This window comes from Mizuhopecten yessoensis, unplaced genomic scaffold (assembly GCF_002113885.1).
Source record: "Mizuhopecten yessoensis strain PY_sf001 unplaced genomic scaffold, ASM211388v2 scaffold9425, whole genome shotgun sequence".
Taxonomy (NCBI): domain Eukaryota; kingdom Metazoa; phylum Mollusca; class Bivalvia; order Pectinida; family Pectinidae; genus Mizuhopecten; species Mizuhopecten yessoensis.
The window spans coordinates 304,676-320,688 of NW_018408041.1; the positions used below are offsets into that span (position 1 = coordinate 304,676).

The 16,013-nt window shown below is 36.4% G+C and overlaps 2 protein-coding genes across 11 annotated transcripts in view; both read left to right on the forward strand.

The window, feature by feature from the left end:
- Nucleotides 1-8,081, forward strand: part of LOC110458074 — a 41,962-nt gene extending 33,881 nt beyond the window's left edge. For 9 of the 10 annotated variants that reach the window (XM_021509628.1, XM_021509630.1, XM_021509629.1 and 6 more), the window contains 10 exons: nucleotides 536-688; nucleotides 1,248-1,289; nucleotides 1,930-2,127; nucleotides 3,476-3,589; nucleotides 3,740-3,826; nucleotides 4,385-4,531; nucleotides 4,789-4,872; nucleotides 5,007-5,226; nucleotides 5,363-5,530; nucleotides 6,575-8,081. In XM_021509628.1, coding sequence (XP_021365303.1) covers nucleotides 536-688; nucleotides 1,248-1,289; nucleotides 1,930-2,127; nucleotides 3,476-3,589; nucleotides 3,740-3,826; nucleotides 4,385-4,531; nucleotides 4,789-4,872; nucleotides 5,007-5,226; nucleotides 5,363-5,530; nucleotides 6,575-6,684 — 1,323 coding nt within the window. In that variant the 3' untranslated portion in view covers nucleotides 6,685-8,081. The remainder of the gene's footprint in view (nucleotides 1-535; nucleotides 689-1,247; nucleotides 1,290-1,929; nucleotides 2,128-3,475; nucleotides 3,590-3,739; nucleotides 3,827-4,384; nucleotides 4,532-4,788; nucleotides 4,873-5,006; nucleotides 5,227-5,362; nucleotides 5,531-6,574) is intronic. The other variant, XM_021509636.1, reaches the window with a different exon arrangement.
- Nucleotides 8,082-13,668: 5,587 nt separating this feature from the next.
- LOC110458090 (sentrin-specific protease 2-like) lies at nucleotides 13,669-16,004 on the forward strand. The gene is made up of 4 exons (XM_021509657.1): nucleotides 13,669-14,356; nucleotides 14,654-14,785; nucleotides 15,104-15,255; nucleotides 15,717-16,004. Exons 1-4 carry the CDS (start codon nucleotides 14,132-14,134, stop codon nucleotides 15,892-15,894), a joined length of 687 nt encoding a protein of 228 aa, XP_021365332.1. The 5' UTR covers nucleotides 13,669-14,131; the 3' UTR covers nucleotides 15,895-16,004.
- The last annotated feature ends 9 nt before the right edge of the window (nucleotides 16,005-16,013 follow it).

The window sequence follows — 16,013 nt, forward strand, 5'->3', positions numbered from 1 at the left end:
GGGGCAAAATTTATTATGGTTTATAATGGCAAATGATACTTTGAATATTACATGTTAATAACTTGATTGGAATTATAACCCTGAGTTGACAGTTTGATACTTTGAAAATTTTGAGCCAGCCCTACCCCAAGGGCTGTAGGGTGGGGCCCAAAAGAGTCAGTGTGCTAAAATTTCTTCATTTTCCTTGTTTAAAATCGGAGGTGCTAGTTTCAAATACTTTTTAGTCTTAAATCTGTATGCTAGATATTGAATGTGGTGGTTTTATTGTTTTTTGTAACTTTGAATAATATTTCTGTTCATGTTAAAAACCAAATCAACTCTCTGTATAAATATATCAGGTGACTGTTAAGGCCCATGGGCCTCTTGTTTAATTATGTTACTTTATGAATGGATTGTTTGCTCTCTATAATGGTTTTAAAATAAAATATATACTGAATTTTCAGTGATTTCATGTTAGAATTGTCTTGATACTTAATCCTGCTATTTTCTTTAAAGCATTGAATACCTGTGAAATGAGTTAATTTTCTATTTCCAGAGTAAAGAAGAACAATGGAACAATGAAAAGTCCAAACTTCTTCAAAAGATTCAGCAGTTGGAAATGCACAAGGGCAGAAATGTTACCCAAGGCCAATCCTTGTCAGAGAACCAGGTGCCAGGGTGGGATGTTGTGCATAGAACTGAGGCTATGGTAAGTCACTGAGAACCAGGTGTCGGTATGGGGTGTCGGGTATAGGAATGAGGCTTTGGTAAGTCACTGAGAACCAGATGTCGGTATGGGATGTAGGGTATAGAACTGAGGCTATGGTAAGTTGCTGAGAACCAGGTGTCGGTATGGGATGTAGGGTATAGGAATGAGGCTATGGTAAGTCACTGAGAACCAGTTGTCGAATTGGGATGTCGGGAATAGAACTGAGGCTATGGTAAGTCACTGAGAATATAGAACTGAGGTTATGGTAAATTATATTAACCACATTTATGAGAACTGTCTATTCTACATTCATAATCAATGTTTTGTGATGAAACATGGAAGACCCATGTAATATTTTGAAACACATCTTATTTGTTAAATCTTTGGTTACATTTCTATGACTTAGTTACTACAATTGGAGGTTTATTTTAGATATAAATATATGATATTACCTTACCACTGATCTATGTATGAAAGTTACCATTTCATGACTTTATAAACTATTTGTAAAACACTGTTAAGATATGATAAAATGCTTGTGCTTCCTTGTTTTTTACAGAATCAATCTGAAGTGAAAATGTTGGAGGACCATAATAAACAGGTAACATTTTACAGCTTTTCATGCCAAAGTCGTCTGTGCCAGTGGCTTCCACTTAGTTTCCTTCATACTTTTGATATTTTCTATCTAATACGTAGGATTGGAATGAAAGTAAAAGAAATTTTCATATGATTGTGTACAGGAAAGACAAGTTGTGACCTCAAAGTTTCCAAATTTGGGTGTAACCTTCATTACGCCTCGGTTATAATTTGGAAATCCTCCTCCTTGAGTAGTATTTCTTTGTCCTATGAATATAAAAGAGTCTTAGAATCTTAACCTAAGATAGAAAATGAGTTGATCTGTGCATATTCAATTAGATTAACAAACAAATTACTTGCCAGTTTTAGATTCTGTAAGCTACAACTACACAGAACTATTGAGATTCTGGTGAATGTTTCTTTTACCATTAACCTGTTATGGGAGAAAAGACAAGACTGAACCCACAATCCTATTTCCTTTTTTTTTCTAATTTGTTGTTTAAGTGATGGAGGGTAAGGGGACTTTATAATTTGGTTATTATTTGTAAGTTAATATTATTTATACTTTGGTTATTATATGTAAGTTGATGATATTTATAATTTAATCATTATATGTAAGCTAATGTCATTTTGCTTGATCGCTACTGTAAATGTTTATTACTTAGCTTGTGGAGGCCAATAGGAGTTGGCAAGCTTTCCACGAAAAATCTCAGGCGGAGCAACAAAAGACAGCTGACTATTACAAGGAAAAGTTCGAGGGAATGACAAAGGAGATCCTTCGGATGAAAACCCAAGATGAGCAAAAGAAAGCTGACTTCCAAAAAATATTATTTGAAGCAAAGCAGAAACAAATTGATGAAGAGGTGAGGGGTTCTTTAAGATTGTACTAGTTTGATGGACTGTAATTTCATTGGTTTTTATTGATACTGGGAACTGCTATGGTAACAAGGGTAAAATATGTTAAGAACTTTAAAGACTTTTCTGGAGAACCACTAGGCCTAGATTATTGATTTTGGCCTGTTGCATGCTTGGGTGAAGTGCAGCCAAATTTTCAAATTATTACTTTTAATTTTTACAAGTCAGATGTGAAAAAAATTCAAATGACATCCTCTTGAGAACCTTGAGATGTAAAGTAGTGATATATTTTGGGTGAAAATCTTCACACATTTCTAATTTAACTTGAACCACATTTAAGGTTATAAGCAGATGCATCAAGATCTTGGTTTCCTCCATATATTCTCAGTCTGTTAGTGTACCGATGTTATCTCTGTCAGTGTACCGATGTTATCTCTGTCAGTGTACTGATGTTATCCTCTGTCAGTGTACCAATGTTATCTCTGTCAGTGTACCGATGTTATCTTTGTCAGTGTACCGATGTACTTTTCTGTCAGTGTACCGATGTACTTTTCTGTCAGTGTACCGATGTTATCTCTGTCAGTGTTCTGATGTTATCTCTGTCAGTGTACCGATGTTATCTCTGTCAGTGTACTGATGTTATCTCTGTCAATGTACTGATGTTATCTCTGTCAGTGTACTGATGTTATCCCCTGTCAGTGTACTGATGTTATCTCTGTCAGTGTACTGATGTTATCTCTGTCAGTGTACTGATGTTATCCTCTGTCAGTGTACTGATGTTATCTCTATCAGTGTTCCGATGTTATCTCTGTCAGTGTATTGATGTTATCTTTGTCAGTGTACTTATGTACTTCTCTGTCTGTGTACCGATGTTATCCTCTGTCAGTGTACCGATGTTATCCTCTGTCAGTGTACCAATGTTATCTCTGTCAGTGTACCAATGTTATATCTGTCAGTGTACTTATGTTATCCTCTGTCAGTGTACTGATGTTATCTCTGTCAGTGTACCAATGTTATATCTGTCAGTGTACTGATGTTATCCTCTGTCAGTGTACTGATGTTATCTCTGTCAGTGTACTGAAGTTATCCTCTGTCAGTGTACTGAAGTTATCTCTGTCAGTGTACCGATGTTATCCTCTGTCAGTGTACTGATGTTATCTCTGTCTGTGTACCGATGTTATCTCTGTCAGTGTACCGATGTTATCTCTATCAGTGTACCGATGTTATCTCTCTCAGTGTACCGATGTTATCTCTCTCAGTGTACTGCTGTTATCTCTGTCAGTGTACCAATGTTATCTCTGTCAGTGTACCGATGTTATCTCTGTCAGTGTGCTAATGTTATCCACTTGTTGACAGGCACTGAAGGAGGAGCTGCAACACTACAAGGTCAAGGCAGAATCTTTCGAAAAACAGCTGGAGCAGGTCCGACCAGGCATCCTGCAAAACAATATGAATGCACTACATATCGCAGTATGATATACTTTCAATACAAATTCTACCTGTTAATAAAACTACTTGGTACATTGAAAAACAATATAATTAAACATTTTAAAGAAATTTAGATGCATTGCATGAACCTTAGTTATCTTCCTAATTATACTTATAATTTGATGTTTACAGGGAACCTCGGGACCTCCTGCATTTAACGTAACAAATCACAAAACTTTAAATGACCTACAAGTAGAGAATGACACGCTTAGATGTCAGGTAAGCATCAATTTGCCATGTGGTATCTTTATCTTTGTAATATTATCTTGGTGTCGTGAGAGATATATCTGCTAACACTCGAGCTTGAACAAGCCATCATGTTCCTCAGTGAGGGAATGTGATCCAACTTCCTTCTCGTCCAAACTGCTAAATACCAGCACTATACTGTTAGCTTAATAACCCCCACTTTCAATACTTACATACTGTATACCAGGAATTTTTTGCTGCAGTTTAGTTTTCGCCTTTTCGCCCTCTGTAATGAAGGCGAATTTATCATTACAGCTAATATAGTAAACAGCATATTATACATAGTAATTAAATGTGAAGGGCGAAATTAACACTGGGCGTAAATTGATTTTATGAGTATACAGTAGTTGTTATCACAGAAAATCGTTTGCGCCGGAAACAAATGGATGTAATATTAATGCCACCATTTTATAAGCTTCCTGCAACAGCATAAAACTTCTTCTAAACTGTAACTCCTGATAATATAGTAGATGGTCATTAAAGTGAGATATGTTCTCGTAATATATGTGGTTTTTGTTTGATAAACGTCAGCTCACTGTGTTCCAAGAAGATTTTGACAGAGAGAGGAGTGATCGAGCCCAAGCACAGGCGACTAAGGAGACCTTCAAGGAAGAGCTGGAGACAGTGAAACAGGAACTGCATTACACGAAGAATCAGTTGAAACAGAAAGAAAGACAAGTATGAGACGAAACAAATTACAAAGTTATATCAGAAATTAATTTATTTTACTACATCAGAATAGAAATGATTGATTACAAGAGGTGTCAAGCCTAATAGTTGTTGAATGTGTGAACATTAAAAAAGGATGATTATCTAAAACGTTAGGTTAGAAGCAGGTACACTGGTACAGTATATTTGTGACTTGATCAATTCTTGAGAGGAAAGAGGATATAGTATAATCTTCTTACCTCATTGACTTTTTTATTTTTTGACAGGCGAGACATGCTGAGACGAATTGCCAACAAGCCCATCTTGAAAAGGACAAGCTCCAGCAACAGATTGCAGAGCTGAAAAATACGGTATTTTTTATAAAGATTATTAACTTTTTAAATAGTTGTGGTGAATCATTCTGATATCAATGCATTCTATTATATAATTGCGTTACAAGCTTTTAAATTTCTTTAAAAGATTGAGAAACACTTTTATGTTTTAGCTAAGGAGAGAGAAGGAGGCAAATGCAATGCAATATCAAAGACCTTTCCAGCCGCAGTTCCAACCAGTACCACAGCATCCGGGTTATGTGAATCATCCTGTAGCCATGATGAATGGCGCACCACACATAGAGCAGAGCAGAGTGGCTGCCCAGCCTCAGACAGATCCTTTCGCACAGCCCATACCACCTTATATGGTCAACACTCATCAGCGATCATCTGGTATATCCCTACCATTCATTGGAAGTCATATATTTTAAAAACATAAATTGTTTCAATCGCAGTACAGATATATTCAATATAAAGAGAAATTATATTCTAATTTGATTTCAGAAATAACACTTTCGCTATGTTGTAGGTTCTTGTTCCCCACAACCACCACCAGACTTCAAATTCCAAAGGACTGTCCCTTCTCAGAACCATAAGGGGGAGTGGCAGTGTGGGAGATGCACTGTCAATAACCACCCTTCACGTACAGTCTGTGAGGTTTGTGGATATACACAGCCGTTCATCCAACAGAGACAAGGTAAGGAGCATTCTTGGATATGTTTGTTAGTAAGGAAACCATAGGAGACTATACTAAAGTAAAAGATGTTCATATCTAGTACTGCTCCCTTTGAAGGAGTTTTCTATTATTCTCTAGTATACGAAAATCAGGATGCCACAAAAATGCTTAAGGTAAGTCCTCACTGACTAATTTATGCGTGAAAGTCGATAATTCTTATTCTTTGGACCAATAAAAAAATGTCTATAGAGCATTGAAAGTTGGTAAAACCAATAGCTATCCATAATATTTTCAAACTAGTGTACCTGGAACATGTGGTCATCGGGCTAAATAACCTTGAGCCGAGATACATTGCATTCTATTTCTATTAAAAACCAGTTCCTGCTCAATTATTCTAAAAGCATTCATGTTAGATACAAATTTTGTAAAATACAGGAAAATTAGTTTCATTGACCTTGATGAAAGTTCTTTCTGCATTTTCATGGAGACAAGATTTCTCCAGAATTGAGTTAGATGTGGAAACGACTACTATATACAATTACAGCAAATATTTGTAGCCTCATTTATCCTGTTTAAAACATATTTCTAGAGGATTTCATCAACTCTTCAAATATTTAACAAGTTTGTTGAAAATATTATAGAGTAAGAAGAAGATTTTGAGTATGAAAGGTAACTTTGATTGACTATATGTTGAATGGGAAAGGCCCTATATTACATCCTACTTTGTACCCTTAGACAAACTAACCTTTTGGTTTTATTTACTCTTTTTAACAAATGTACATTGCTTAGATAGGTGTAATTTTTTACTTTATGTCGAAAAAAGAAAAAAATCCATTCAAAGTAATATTGAATCATATGCGTTGAAAACTGTTTGGGACCTTGACATCACACAAAGGAAGATCGACTTTAAGCTCTGTTTTCTTTTTTAAAATCGAAAGGAATTTTATGTCTCAAGGTAGAGCAGCTTATAAAGAATTGTCCCATGTTACCTGTATTGAAAGGATTAGGAAACCAACAAACTCTGATTTAGAGTCGTTTTCAAAGGTTTCATTTCTGATATTTGAGCAGGAGGTATCCCGGCCCAACTCTACAGGCAGGGTTACAATGGGGACCAGGTGGAACCCTGTGAAAGTGGAGACCTGTCAACGGACACTGGAGACCTGGCGCAGAGCTAAGCTCTTCGCACATCTGTTATTATATAGAATGATTAATATCCCCATGGTTAACGTTTTATGACATAGAAGATAAAGCAAATTCCATCAAATCATTCGTTAATTGAGACCAAGAAATGTGCTTTTCTAATGTCATGCGAGAGTTGGGACTTACATGTAGGTGAATGTTAACTCAAACATCATACCGTCAGATGTCTAGTATCACGTTACTATAGACTAAGATTTAGTACATACCTGAAAATGTTTTCAGACAGGAGAGACTAAATCTGATTCTAACTTGGCCGAGGTCTATAGGTATTGGATATGATGATCGTAGTTCAATATGGTATTTATAACACGAAACTTTTAAACTCTGAGGACGTTCTCAACTCAAATATTCTCAAAGTCCACAGTTCTTTTGTTCTAAAGTTTGATTCGTCCACTATTTCAAGCCGTGACTGTTTGTAAAGTACCCTTAACATAAAATTTGATACATTCCTGAAGCTGATAGGTTTTCTGCTTCTAGGGTCGTGGTTCCTTGTCATGAAGCAATATACATTGTATAGAATGAGTAAAGATTTGAATACTGTTCAGAATTATAGCGTTACAGTGCTAACGTGTGGCATGCACACGTTAGCACTTCACACAGTCCTATATAATGTTTAAGCATTGGCAATTGAAATACGAGTGTTATTATTTCATGTTCCCAGGTTTTGATGGCAAAGACTGTTTGTAAAATACCTAACTATTGTAATGTTCATAGTATGTTCATGGTCACATTTTCACCTGGTTAAATCTGGCTAAGTTTATCTTTGTTAGAATGAAAAGGATTAGCTAGTACAATTGTGTACATTGTATATTTTCAACCGTTATTATAAAAGTTGTGGTATATTGTACATCAATATATAAACGGATTTAAGTATATTTAAAAGTGCAGATATTACTGAGGTAATTGTTACCGTAGTTGTTTAATAACATCTTTATGCTGGGGGGATTTACAACAAGGAGAACAGCCGATGTTGAAAACTATTGGCATAGAAATGTGTACACAGCAAAACCCAAGCATTATACTGTAGAACAGCTGTAAGTAACGGTATGACACCGATGTTTCACTGAAATAGTAAGGAAATTCCTATAATTTCAATAGCATGTTTAGTATGTTACAATGAGTACCATGTGAAAAGAGACTTATTGCTATTGTTTGTTATATAATGCTATACCTTAACTGAAGTAATATTTATATATCAATATATCAATCACTAAAGTTGGCCCGGATTGAGGCAGGGTTATGTTTGGTCTGTAACTGACATTAACTTAAGTCACTTAGGTTGAATATTTACATGTGCATGGCATTGTCACTATATAGCCTCTTTGAAAGCCGTGTCGTTGATGAGACTATTACCATGCAGCACGAGACACAATTATTAGCGTATTAATACAACACTAACCGGAACTACAAAATCCAATGTAAATAAATATGACGGCTGCTGAAATATCGCTGGGCATTGTGAGACTTGACAATGTTATTGTAAATTTATTTGTAAAAGAAAAAAGTAAATAAAAAATAATTTTATTGCAACAAAAACAAGACCAATGTCTGCAATATCATACAAAAAGCACATCGGTTGAAATCACCAATGCCGGCAATGGAAACAATTTTAACACTCATGCAATTTATCAGAAATATCGTCTGTTACACTGCACTGATCAACAGGGGTTCGTTACAAATGTCTGAAACACACATATTCGATAGACCTACTGACAAATGTTACAGATCTATTGATATGAGTCACAGCACACATAAACATTTCAGACATTTGTAACGAACCCCTGTGCTCCGTCGCAAGATCACTCACTCACGATATCAGTTTCATGCGTCTCGCAACCACGGTTTCCCCAGTTTCTGATCACGACATGTCAAATAACGAGGCTGTTATAGAATCTACCGACTGTAGTCAGATTCCCATACAATCAACAAATAAATTCACGTCTGGATTTTTCACAAAATGAGCAAAGAGAAACTTTCGAATTAACTTCCAAAAATAACTCCCTCGTGGAGGTCAAGGTCGGATTCACGGTGTTCACTGTATTTATTCATGCGCGAAATTTGTTCCGGGGAAAAATCCGAACAATTTACAATCTAACTTTCAGCTCAGATTTCTATTGATAAACTTAAATCACCCTATAGACATATTATACGAAATTGTATTGATACTGAATTGTAGAATAAAATTGAAGTGTTTGTTAAAATTTCAAAATACTACTTTGTTTGCCAATCAGCACGCGACAATACGCTGTTCAAATTATTGAACGAAATTGTGTGGCCTGTATATAAGGCGGGCACTTTTAATTTCAAATATAAATCAAAAGTTAAAAAAGAACATAAGAGTTCGATAACCAAAATTATTTGCATGTTATTTAGGGAGTTATGGCCCTTTGTAGAATTGCCGAAACAGTTTCCGCTCAATAACTTGAGTAATTTTGAATGGATTAATTTCAAACTTGGTAGGAAGGTTCATTGCCATGAAAGCTCGGACAAGTTTGATAACCAAAATTATTTGCCTATTATATACACAGTTATGGCCCTTTGTAGAATTGCCGAAACAGTTTCCGCTCAATAGCTTCAGTAATTTTGAATGGATTCATTTCAAACTTCATAGGATGGTTCATTGCTATGAAAGCTCGGACAAGTCCGATAACCAAAATTATTCACTGTTTATTTACAGAGTTATGGCCCTTTGTAGCATTGCCGTAACAGTTTCCGCTCAATAACTTCAGTAATTTTGAACAGATTCATTTCAAACTTCATAAGAAGGTTCATTTCTATGAAAGCTTGGGATAACCAAAATTATTTGCGGGTTATTTACGCAGTTATGATCCTTTGTGGCAAACTGCTCATTCTACATCTAACGGGTGTATTATGTACCGTTTCGCGGAACTCTTGTTTGAATAGGGATTGAGCGTCTTTTTTTAATTAACTTATATTTATTAAATATCAAGCCCTAGCCCTAGCGGGCTTCATGCAATATGTATGTCACCGTTTTGCTTTCATACCGGCATTAAGAAAAAGAAAAAAACAACGTTTAGTGCATATATTTACATTAACACCATAGAACAATTGTTCAATTTTATTTATCTTAAATAATTCATTTATTTACTGCGTTTTGAATTGATTGATTGATTGATTAGTTTTACGTCCGTTTCACTACCGAGCAGTTCGGTTATCCAGCAGACCTGCGTTTTGTATATGCGTCGTCCTTTAAATAACATTGTCGGAACAGCCCTATTTAGATAAAAGTGGCGCCATTAATTAACCGTAGTCATTTGAGCGTTTGACGCAGGGGCATTTTCAATAATGTCCGAAGCGAAGCGACAAGACTCTTATTAAACAAGGTTAATCTATGACGTCATAAGTAAACCACGTGTTACGTCATGAGAGTTTTTGCTTTCATTCTCAAATGAAATGCATTTCTGATGGTGATGTTCATATACTTTAGTAGTGGATCGCAGCGCAAATGTACATATAGTAGAATTGTTCAAATTTTCCAAGAAAGAGAAAATATATATAGAGAATGTGGTGAAAGTTTGCTTTCTACTAAGTGTAATTACAGAAAGTATTTTCTGACGATAACCGATTGTGAAGTTCCTTTCTACCAAGTTTTGTTAACGGTAAATACTTTGTGACCATAACCCATTTAAAGTTCCTTTCTACCAAGTTTTGTTAACGGTAAATACTTTGTGACCATAACCCATTTAAAGTTCCTTTCTACCAAGTTTTGTTATCGATAAATACTCTTTGACAATAAGTCATTTTAAAGTTCCTTTCTACCAAGTTTGTTCACAGTAAATAGTTTTTGACAATAACCCATTTTGGAGTTCCTTTCTACCAAATTTGTTAACGGTAAATACTTTGTGACAATAAGACATTTGAAGTTCCTTAAAACTCATTTGAAGTTTCATTCTACCAAATTCATTGATAGTAGATCCTTTTTTAAACTAACCTATTTTGTAAAAGATATGTGCGTTTTATTCACTAGTTATTAGTTTTGTTTGAGTTTCTGGTATTTGTTTTCTGCATATGTTATTCGCTATGCTTTATGGATTTATATTATTGTATGTAACTTATACTTTAATAGATATATATGTACCAGTCTGTTAACAATAGTTTTTCAATTAAAATTAGGATTACCCACAAAAAAGTGAATAAAACAATAACATTCACCTGTATATGTTTTTGGTCTTTAAACTTGCTTTGATTAAAACAGTGTTCAATTCAAATTGGTGATATTTGTTCTTTTATTGTTTTCTAAGACGTTTACAAATAGAATGGCAATAATAACTGAACAATAACTGAAATTATGAAAAGTTAATGTGTAAATGGAGATATATGATAGTGTCTATGAAGAGGGATAGGAGTACAATACAGGTAATACTATATATCTGGGAGTGACTGGAGTACAATATCGGTACTACTATATCTGTTAGGGATAGGAGTACAATACCGGTACTACTATATCTGGGTGGGATAGAACAATACCGGTACTACTATATCTGGGAGGGACTGGAGTACAATACCGGTACTACTATATCTGTTAGGGATAGGAGTACAATACCGGTACTACTATATCTGGGTGGGATAGAACAATACCGGTACTACTATATCTGGGTGGGATAGGAGTACAATACAGGTAATACTATATATCTGGGAGGGACTGGAGTACAATACCGGTACTACTATATCTGTTAGGGATAGGTGAACAATACCGGTACTACTATATCTGGGTGGGATAGGAGAACAATTCCGGTACTGCTATATCTGGGTGGGATAGGAGTACAATACCGGTACTACTATATCTGTTAGGGATAGGAGTACAATACCGGTACTACTATATCTGGGTGGGACTTGAGTACAATATCGGTACTGCTATATCTGGGAGTGACTGGAGTACAATACCGGTACTACTATATCTGTTAGGGATAGGAGAACAATACCGGTACTACTATATCTGGGTGGGATAGGAGAACAATACCGGTACTGCTATATCTGGGTGGGATAGGAGTACAATACCGGTACTACTATATCTGGGTGGGATAGGAGTACAATACCGGTATTACTATATCTGGGAGGGACTGGAGTACAATACCGCGGTACTACTATATCTGGGTGGGATAGGATAACAATACCGGTTCTACTATGTCTGTTAGGGAAAGGAGTACAATATCGGTACTACTATATCTGTTAGGGACTGGAGTACAATACCGGTACTCGTATATCTGGTAGGGATAGGAGTACAATACAGGGATTACTATATCTGGGAGGGACTGGAGTGCAATACCGGTACTACTATATCTGGGAGGGATAGGATTAGGGATAGGAGAACAATACCGGTACTACTATATCTGTTAGGGACTGGAGTACAATACCGGTACTTATATATCTGGTAGGGACTGGAGTATAATACCGGTACTACTATATCTGTTAGGGATAGGAGTACAATACCGGTACTACTATATCTGTTAGGGATAGGAGTACAATACCAGTACTACTATATATGTTAGGGATAGGAGAACAATACCGGTACTACTATATCTGTTAGGGACTGGAGTATAATACCGGTACTACTATATCTGGGAGGGATAGGAGAACGATCAGTCCTACTATATCTGTTAGGGATAGGAGTACAATACCAGTACTACTATATATGTTAGGGATAGGAGAACAATACCGGTACTTCTATATATGTTAGGGATAGGAGTACAATACCGGTTCTACTATATCTGGGAGGGATAGGAGAACGATCAGTCCTACTATATCTGTTAGGGATAGGAGTACAATACCGGTACTGCTATATCTGGGAGTGACTGGAGTACAATACCGGTACTACTATATCTGTTAGGGATAGGAGGACAATATCGGTACTACTATATCTGTTAGGGACTGGAGTCCAATACCGGTACTCATATATCTGGTAGGGACTGGAGCATAATACCGGTACTACTATATCTGGGAGGGATAGGATTAGGGATAGGAGAACAATACCGGTACTACTATATTTGGTACTGTACTCGAGTCCCTACCAAATATAGTAGTACCGGTATTGTTCTCCTATCCCTCCCAGATATAGTAGTACCGGTATTGCACTCCAGTCCCTCCCAGATATAGTAATACCTGTATTGTACTCCTATCCCTACCAGATATACGAGTACAGGTACTGTACTCCAGTCCCTCCCAGATATAGTAGTACCGGTATTGTACTCCAGTCGTAGTACCGGTATTGTTCTCCTATCCCTAACATATATAGTGGTACCGGTATTGTACTCCAGTCCCTCCCAGATATAGTAATACCGGTACTACTATATCTGTTAGGGATAGGAGGACAATATCGGTACTACTATATCTGTTAGGGACTAGAGAACAATACCGGTACTACTATATCTGTTAGGGACTGGAGCACAATACCGGTACTCATATATCTGGTAGGGACTGGAATATAATACCGGTACTACTATATCTGGGAGGGATAGGAGAACGATCAGTCCTACTATATCTGTTAGGGATAGGAGTACAATACCGGTACTGCTATATCTGGGAGTGACTGGAGTACAATACCGGTACTACTATATCTGGGAGGGACTGGAGTACAGTACCTGTACTCGTATATCTGGTAGGGATAGGAGTACAATACAGGTATTACTATATCTGGGAGGGACTGGAGTGCAATACCGGTACTACTATATCTGGGAGGGATAGGGGAACAATACCGGTACTACTATATATGTTAGGGATAGGAGGACAATACCGGCCGGTACAACTATATCTGGGAAGGACTGGAGTACAATACCGGTACTACGAGAACAATACCGGTACTACTATATCTGTTAGGGAAAGGAGAACAATACCGGTACTACTATATCTGTTAGGGATAGGAGTACAATACCAGTACTACTATATATGTTAGGGATAGGAGAACAATACCGGTACTACGACTGGAGTACAATACCGGTACTACTATATCTGTTAGGGAAAGGAGAACAATACCGGTACTACTATATCTGTTAGGGACTGGAGTACAATACCGGTACTCATATATCTGGTAGGGACTGGAGTATAATACCGGTACTACTATATCTGGGAGGGATAGGAGAACAATACCGGTACTACTATATATGTTAGGGATAGGAGTACAATACCGGCCGGTACAACTATATCTGGGAAGGACTGGAGTACAATACCGGTACTACTATATCTGGGAGGGACTGGAGTATAAAACCGGTGATACTTTATCTGGGAGGGACTGGAGTACAATACCGGTACTACTATACCTGTTAGGGATAGGAGAACAATACCGGTACTACTATATCTGTTAGGGATAAGAGAACAATACAATTACAGAAACATGAAGCAGACCTGTCAGAGTGCTGCGACTTGTACACAACTTGGTACATCACTGCCAAAAAAGATATTCATCTAATGGAAAATGAGTACACATTGCAGCTGGCTGCCTCAGTGTTGACATTTGCTTTCCATGAGAAGACTGACATCACAGCTCTTTTGGAAACTGTACGGCCTATCCCATTCAGCACAGCAGCAACACAACCAATGCCAATACCAAGAGAAAATGTCCATGTGGGGAATGTTAGCTTGTCACCAAACGATCTTCGAACTCTACGTCCCATGGCATGGCTAAATGATCAGGTAAAATGTCCTTCTTGATACATATGTAAATGCAGTATGGTTTTTTAAAATAGTTTTATATGAGTGTTAAGGCTTCAGCAGCTGCTAACAAAATCTAAAGTCAGTTTTGATCCATTTTTTAAATTTGTATATAACTATTTATTGGTCACTGACATAGATTTTGCATTATGAATGGGTTTACAAAATAATTATGGTGTCAACTGTCTCAGGCAGACCAGAGATCATCAACGATACCAGAAAAAACCTGAAAAACATTTGTTTGCATTCATTAAGTGATAAATTTTGAATTATCTTTAGGTGGTACATGCATACTTGGGCTTACTGAGTAAGGAGTGCAATGACAGAAATCCACGCACGTGCCACATCTTGCCCAGCTTTCTTGCCTTAAAGTGGGAGACTGAGAATTACCAATCATGGCTGTATCCCAAAGTAAGTGTTTATTCAATATACATATACATTCATTCATAAAATTGATAAAATAACAGACATAAGGAGCTTCATACCTATGTGGTGATGTTGAAGTTAATACAATAAGGAACATTAAATATACTGATGATATTATTTCTTAGTCCATCATATCTATACCAAATTCATGCATATGGCTTCAGCTATAAGAAAAATCATGAAAAGAAACAATCCCGAACATCTATCTAGGAATGTGCAACATAAACTTTTCTGAAGTATTTCTTCATCATATGTCATCATGCTTTACTGTATAGTTGTGACAAAGTTGATTTTCTTTTTTAGGTGCCTCTTGAGAACTTCTGTCATGTTCTCTTGCCAATCTGCCATCAGCAACACTGGTTTTTACTTGTGGCATCCATGATCACTGGAGAGGTCACCATACTTGATTCTGTTCCAAGTGAATCCAGAGCAAGAACATTTTTCCTTCATTGGATGTAAGTTTAGTTATTTGAGTATAAGTTTGATAATATGGTGATTTCTTATTCACATATATTTAAGTTCATATTGTACAGCAATCTATTTTAGATGCCTCTGAATGTGTAACATTTAAAACATAAATGAAAGGATGACCAAGTCAAACTGATGATACATTATTTAAAAAGGTTTAAAGACTTATCAATTGTCAAATGTACATGTAAAACAGGGTAAAAAGAGATTTTATAAGCATTTTTCATGTGTAATACATATAAGAATTTTTCTGCACATTTTTTACATATGTTGTTAACCATGGTTACCTGTATAACCTGGTAATTGATTAAAGTTTATTTAATTTAACATAGCTTTATATTTCATTTGGAAATATTCAAATCGAATTGTTTTGCTTGTGTATAAGAAAACATTCTCTTTAAATTCAATCTGTACTTGCTTACTAAATGTTATATGTTTTTTTAATCAGGAAATTCATGGATGCTCGACTTTCCCTCTTGGACAACGAGAACCCCATCAAGTGGACCAGAGGTCGGACACAATCTTCTGTGCAAGAAGATGGAAGCTCTTGTGGTGTATTTGTACTGATGGTTAGTATTGGCAATTCATTTTTGAATTTTAGATGTAATTATACCACCATAACATAGTATGTGTAAAATACTTTGGCATCATGAATTAGGGGCAGAATGCAACTTGCATTTTTAGGTCACCTGAGCTTAAGCTCAAGTGACCTATTGCTATCCGTCTTCGTCCGTCATGCGTCGTC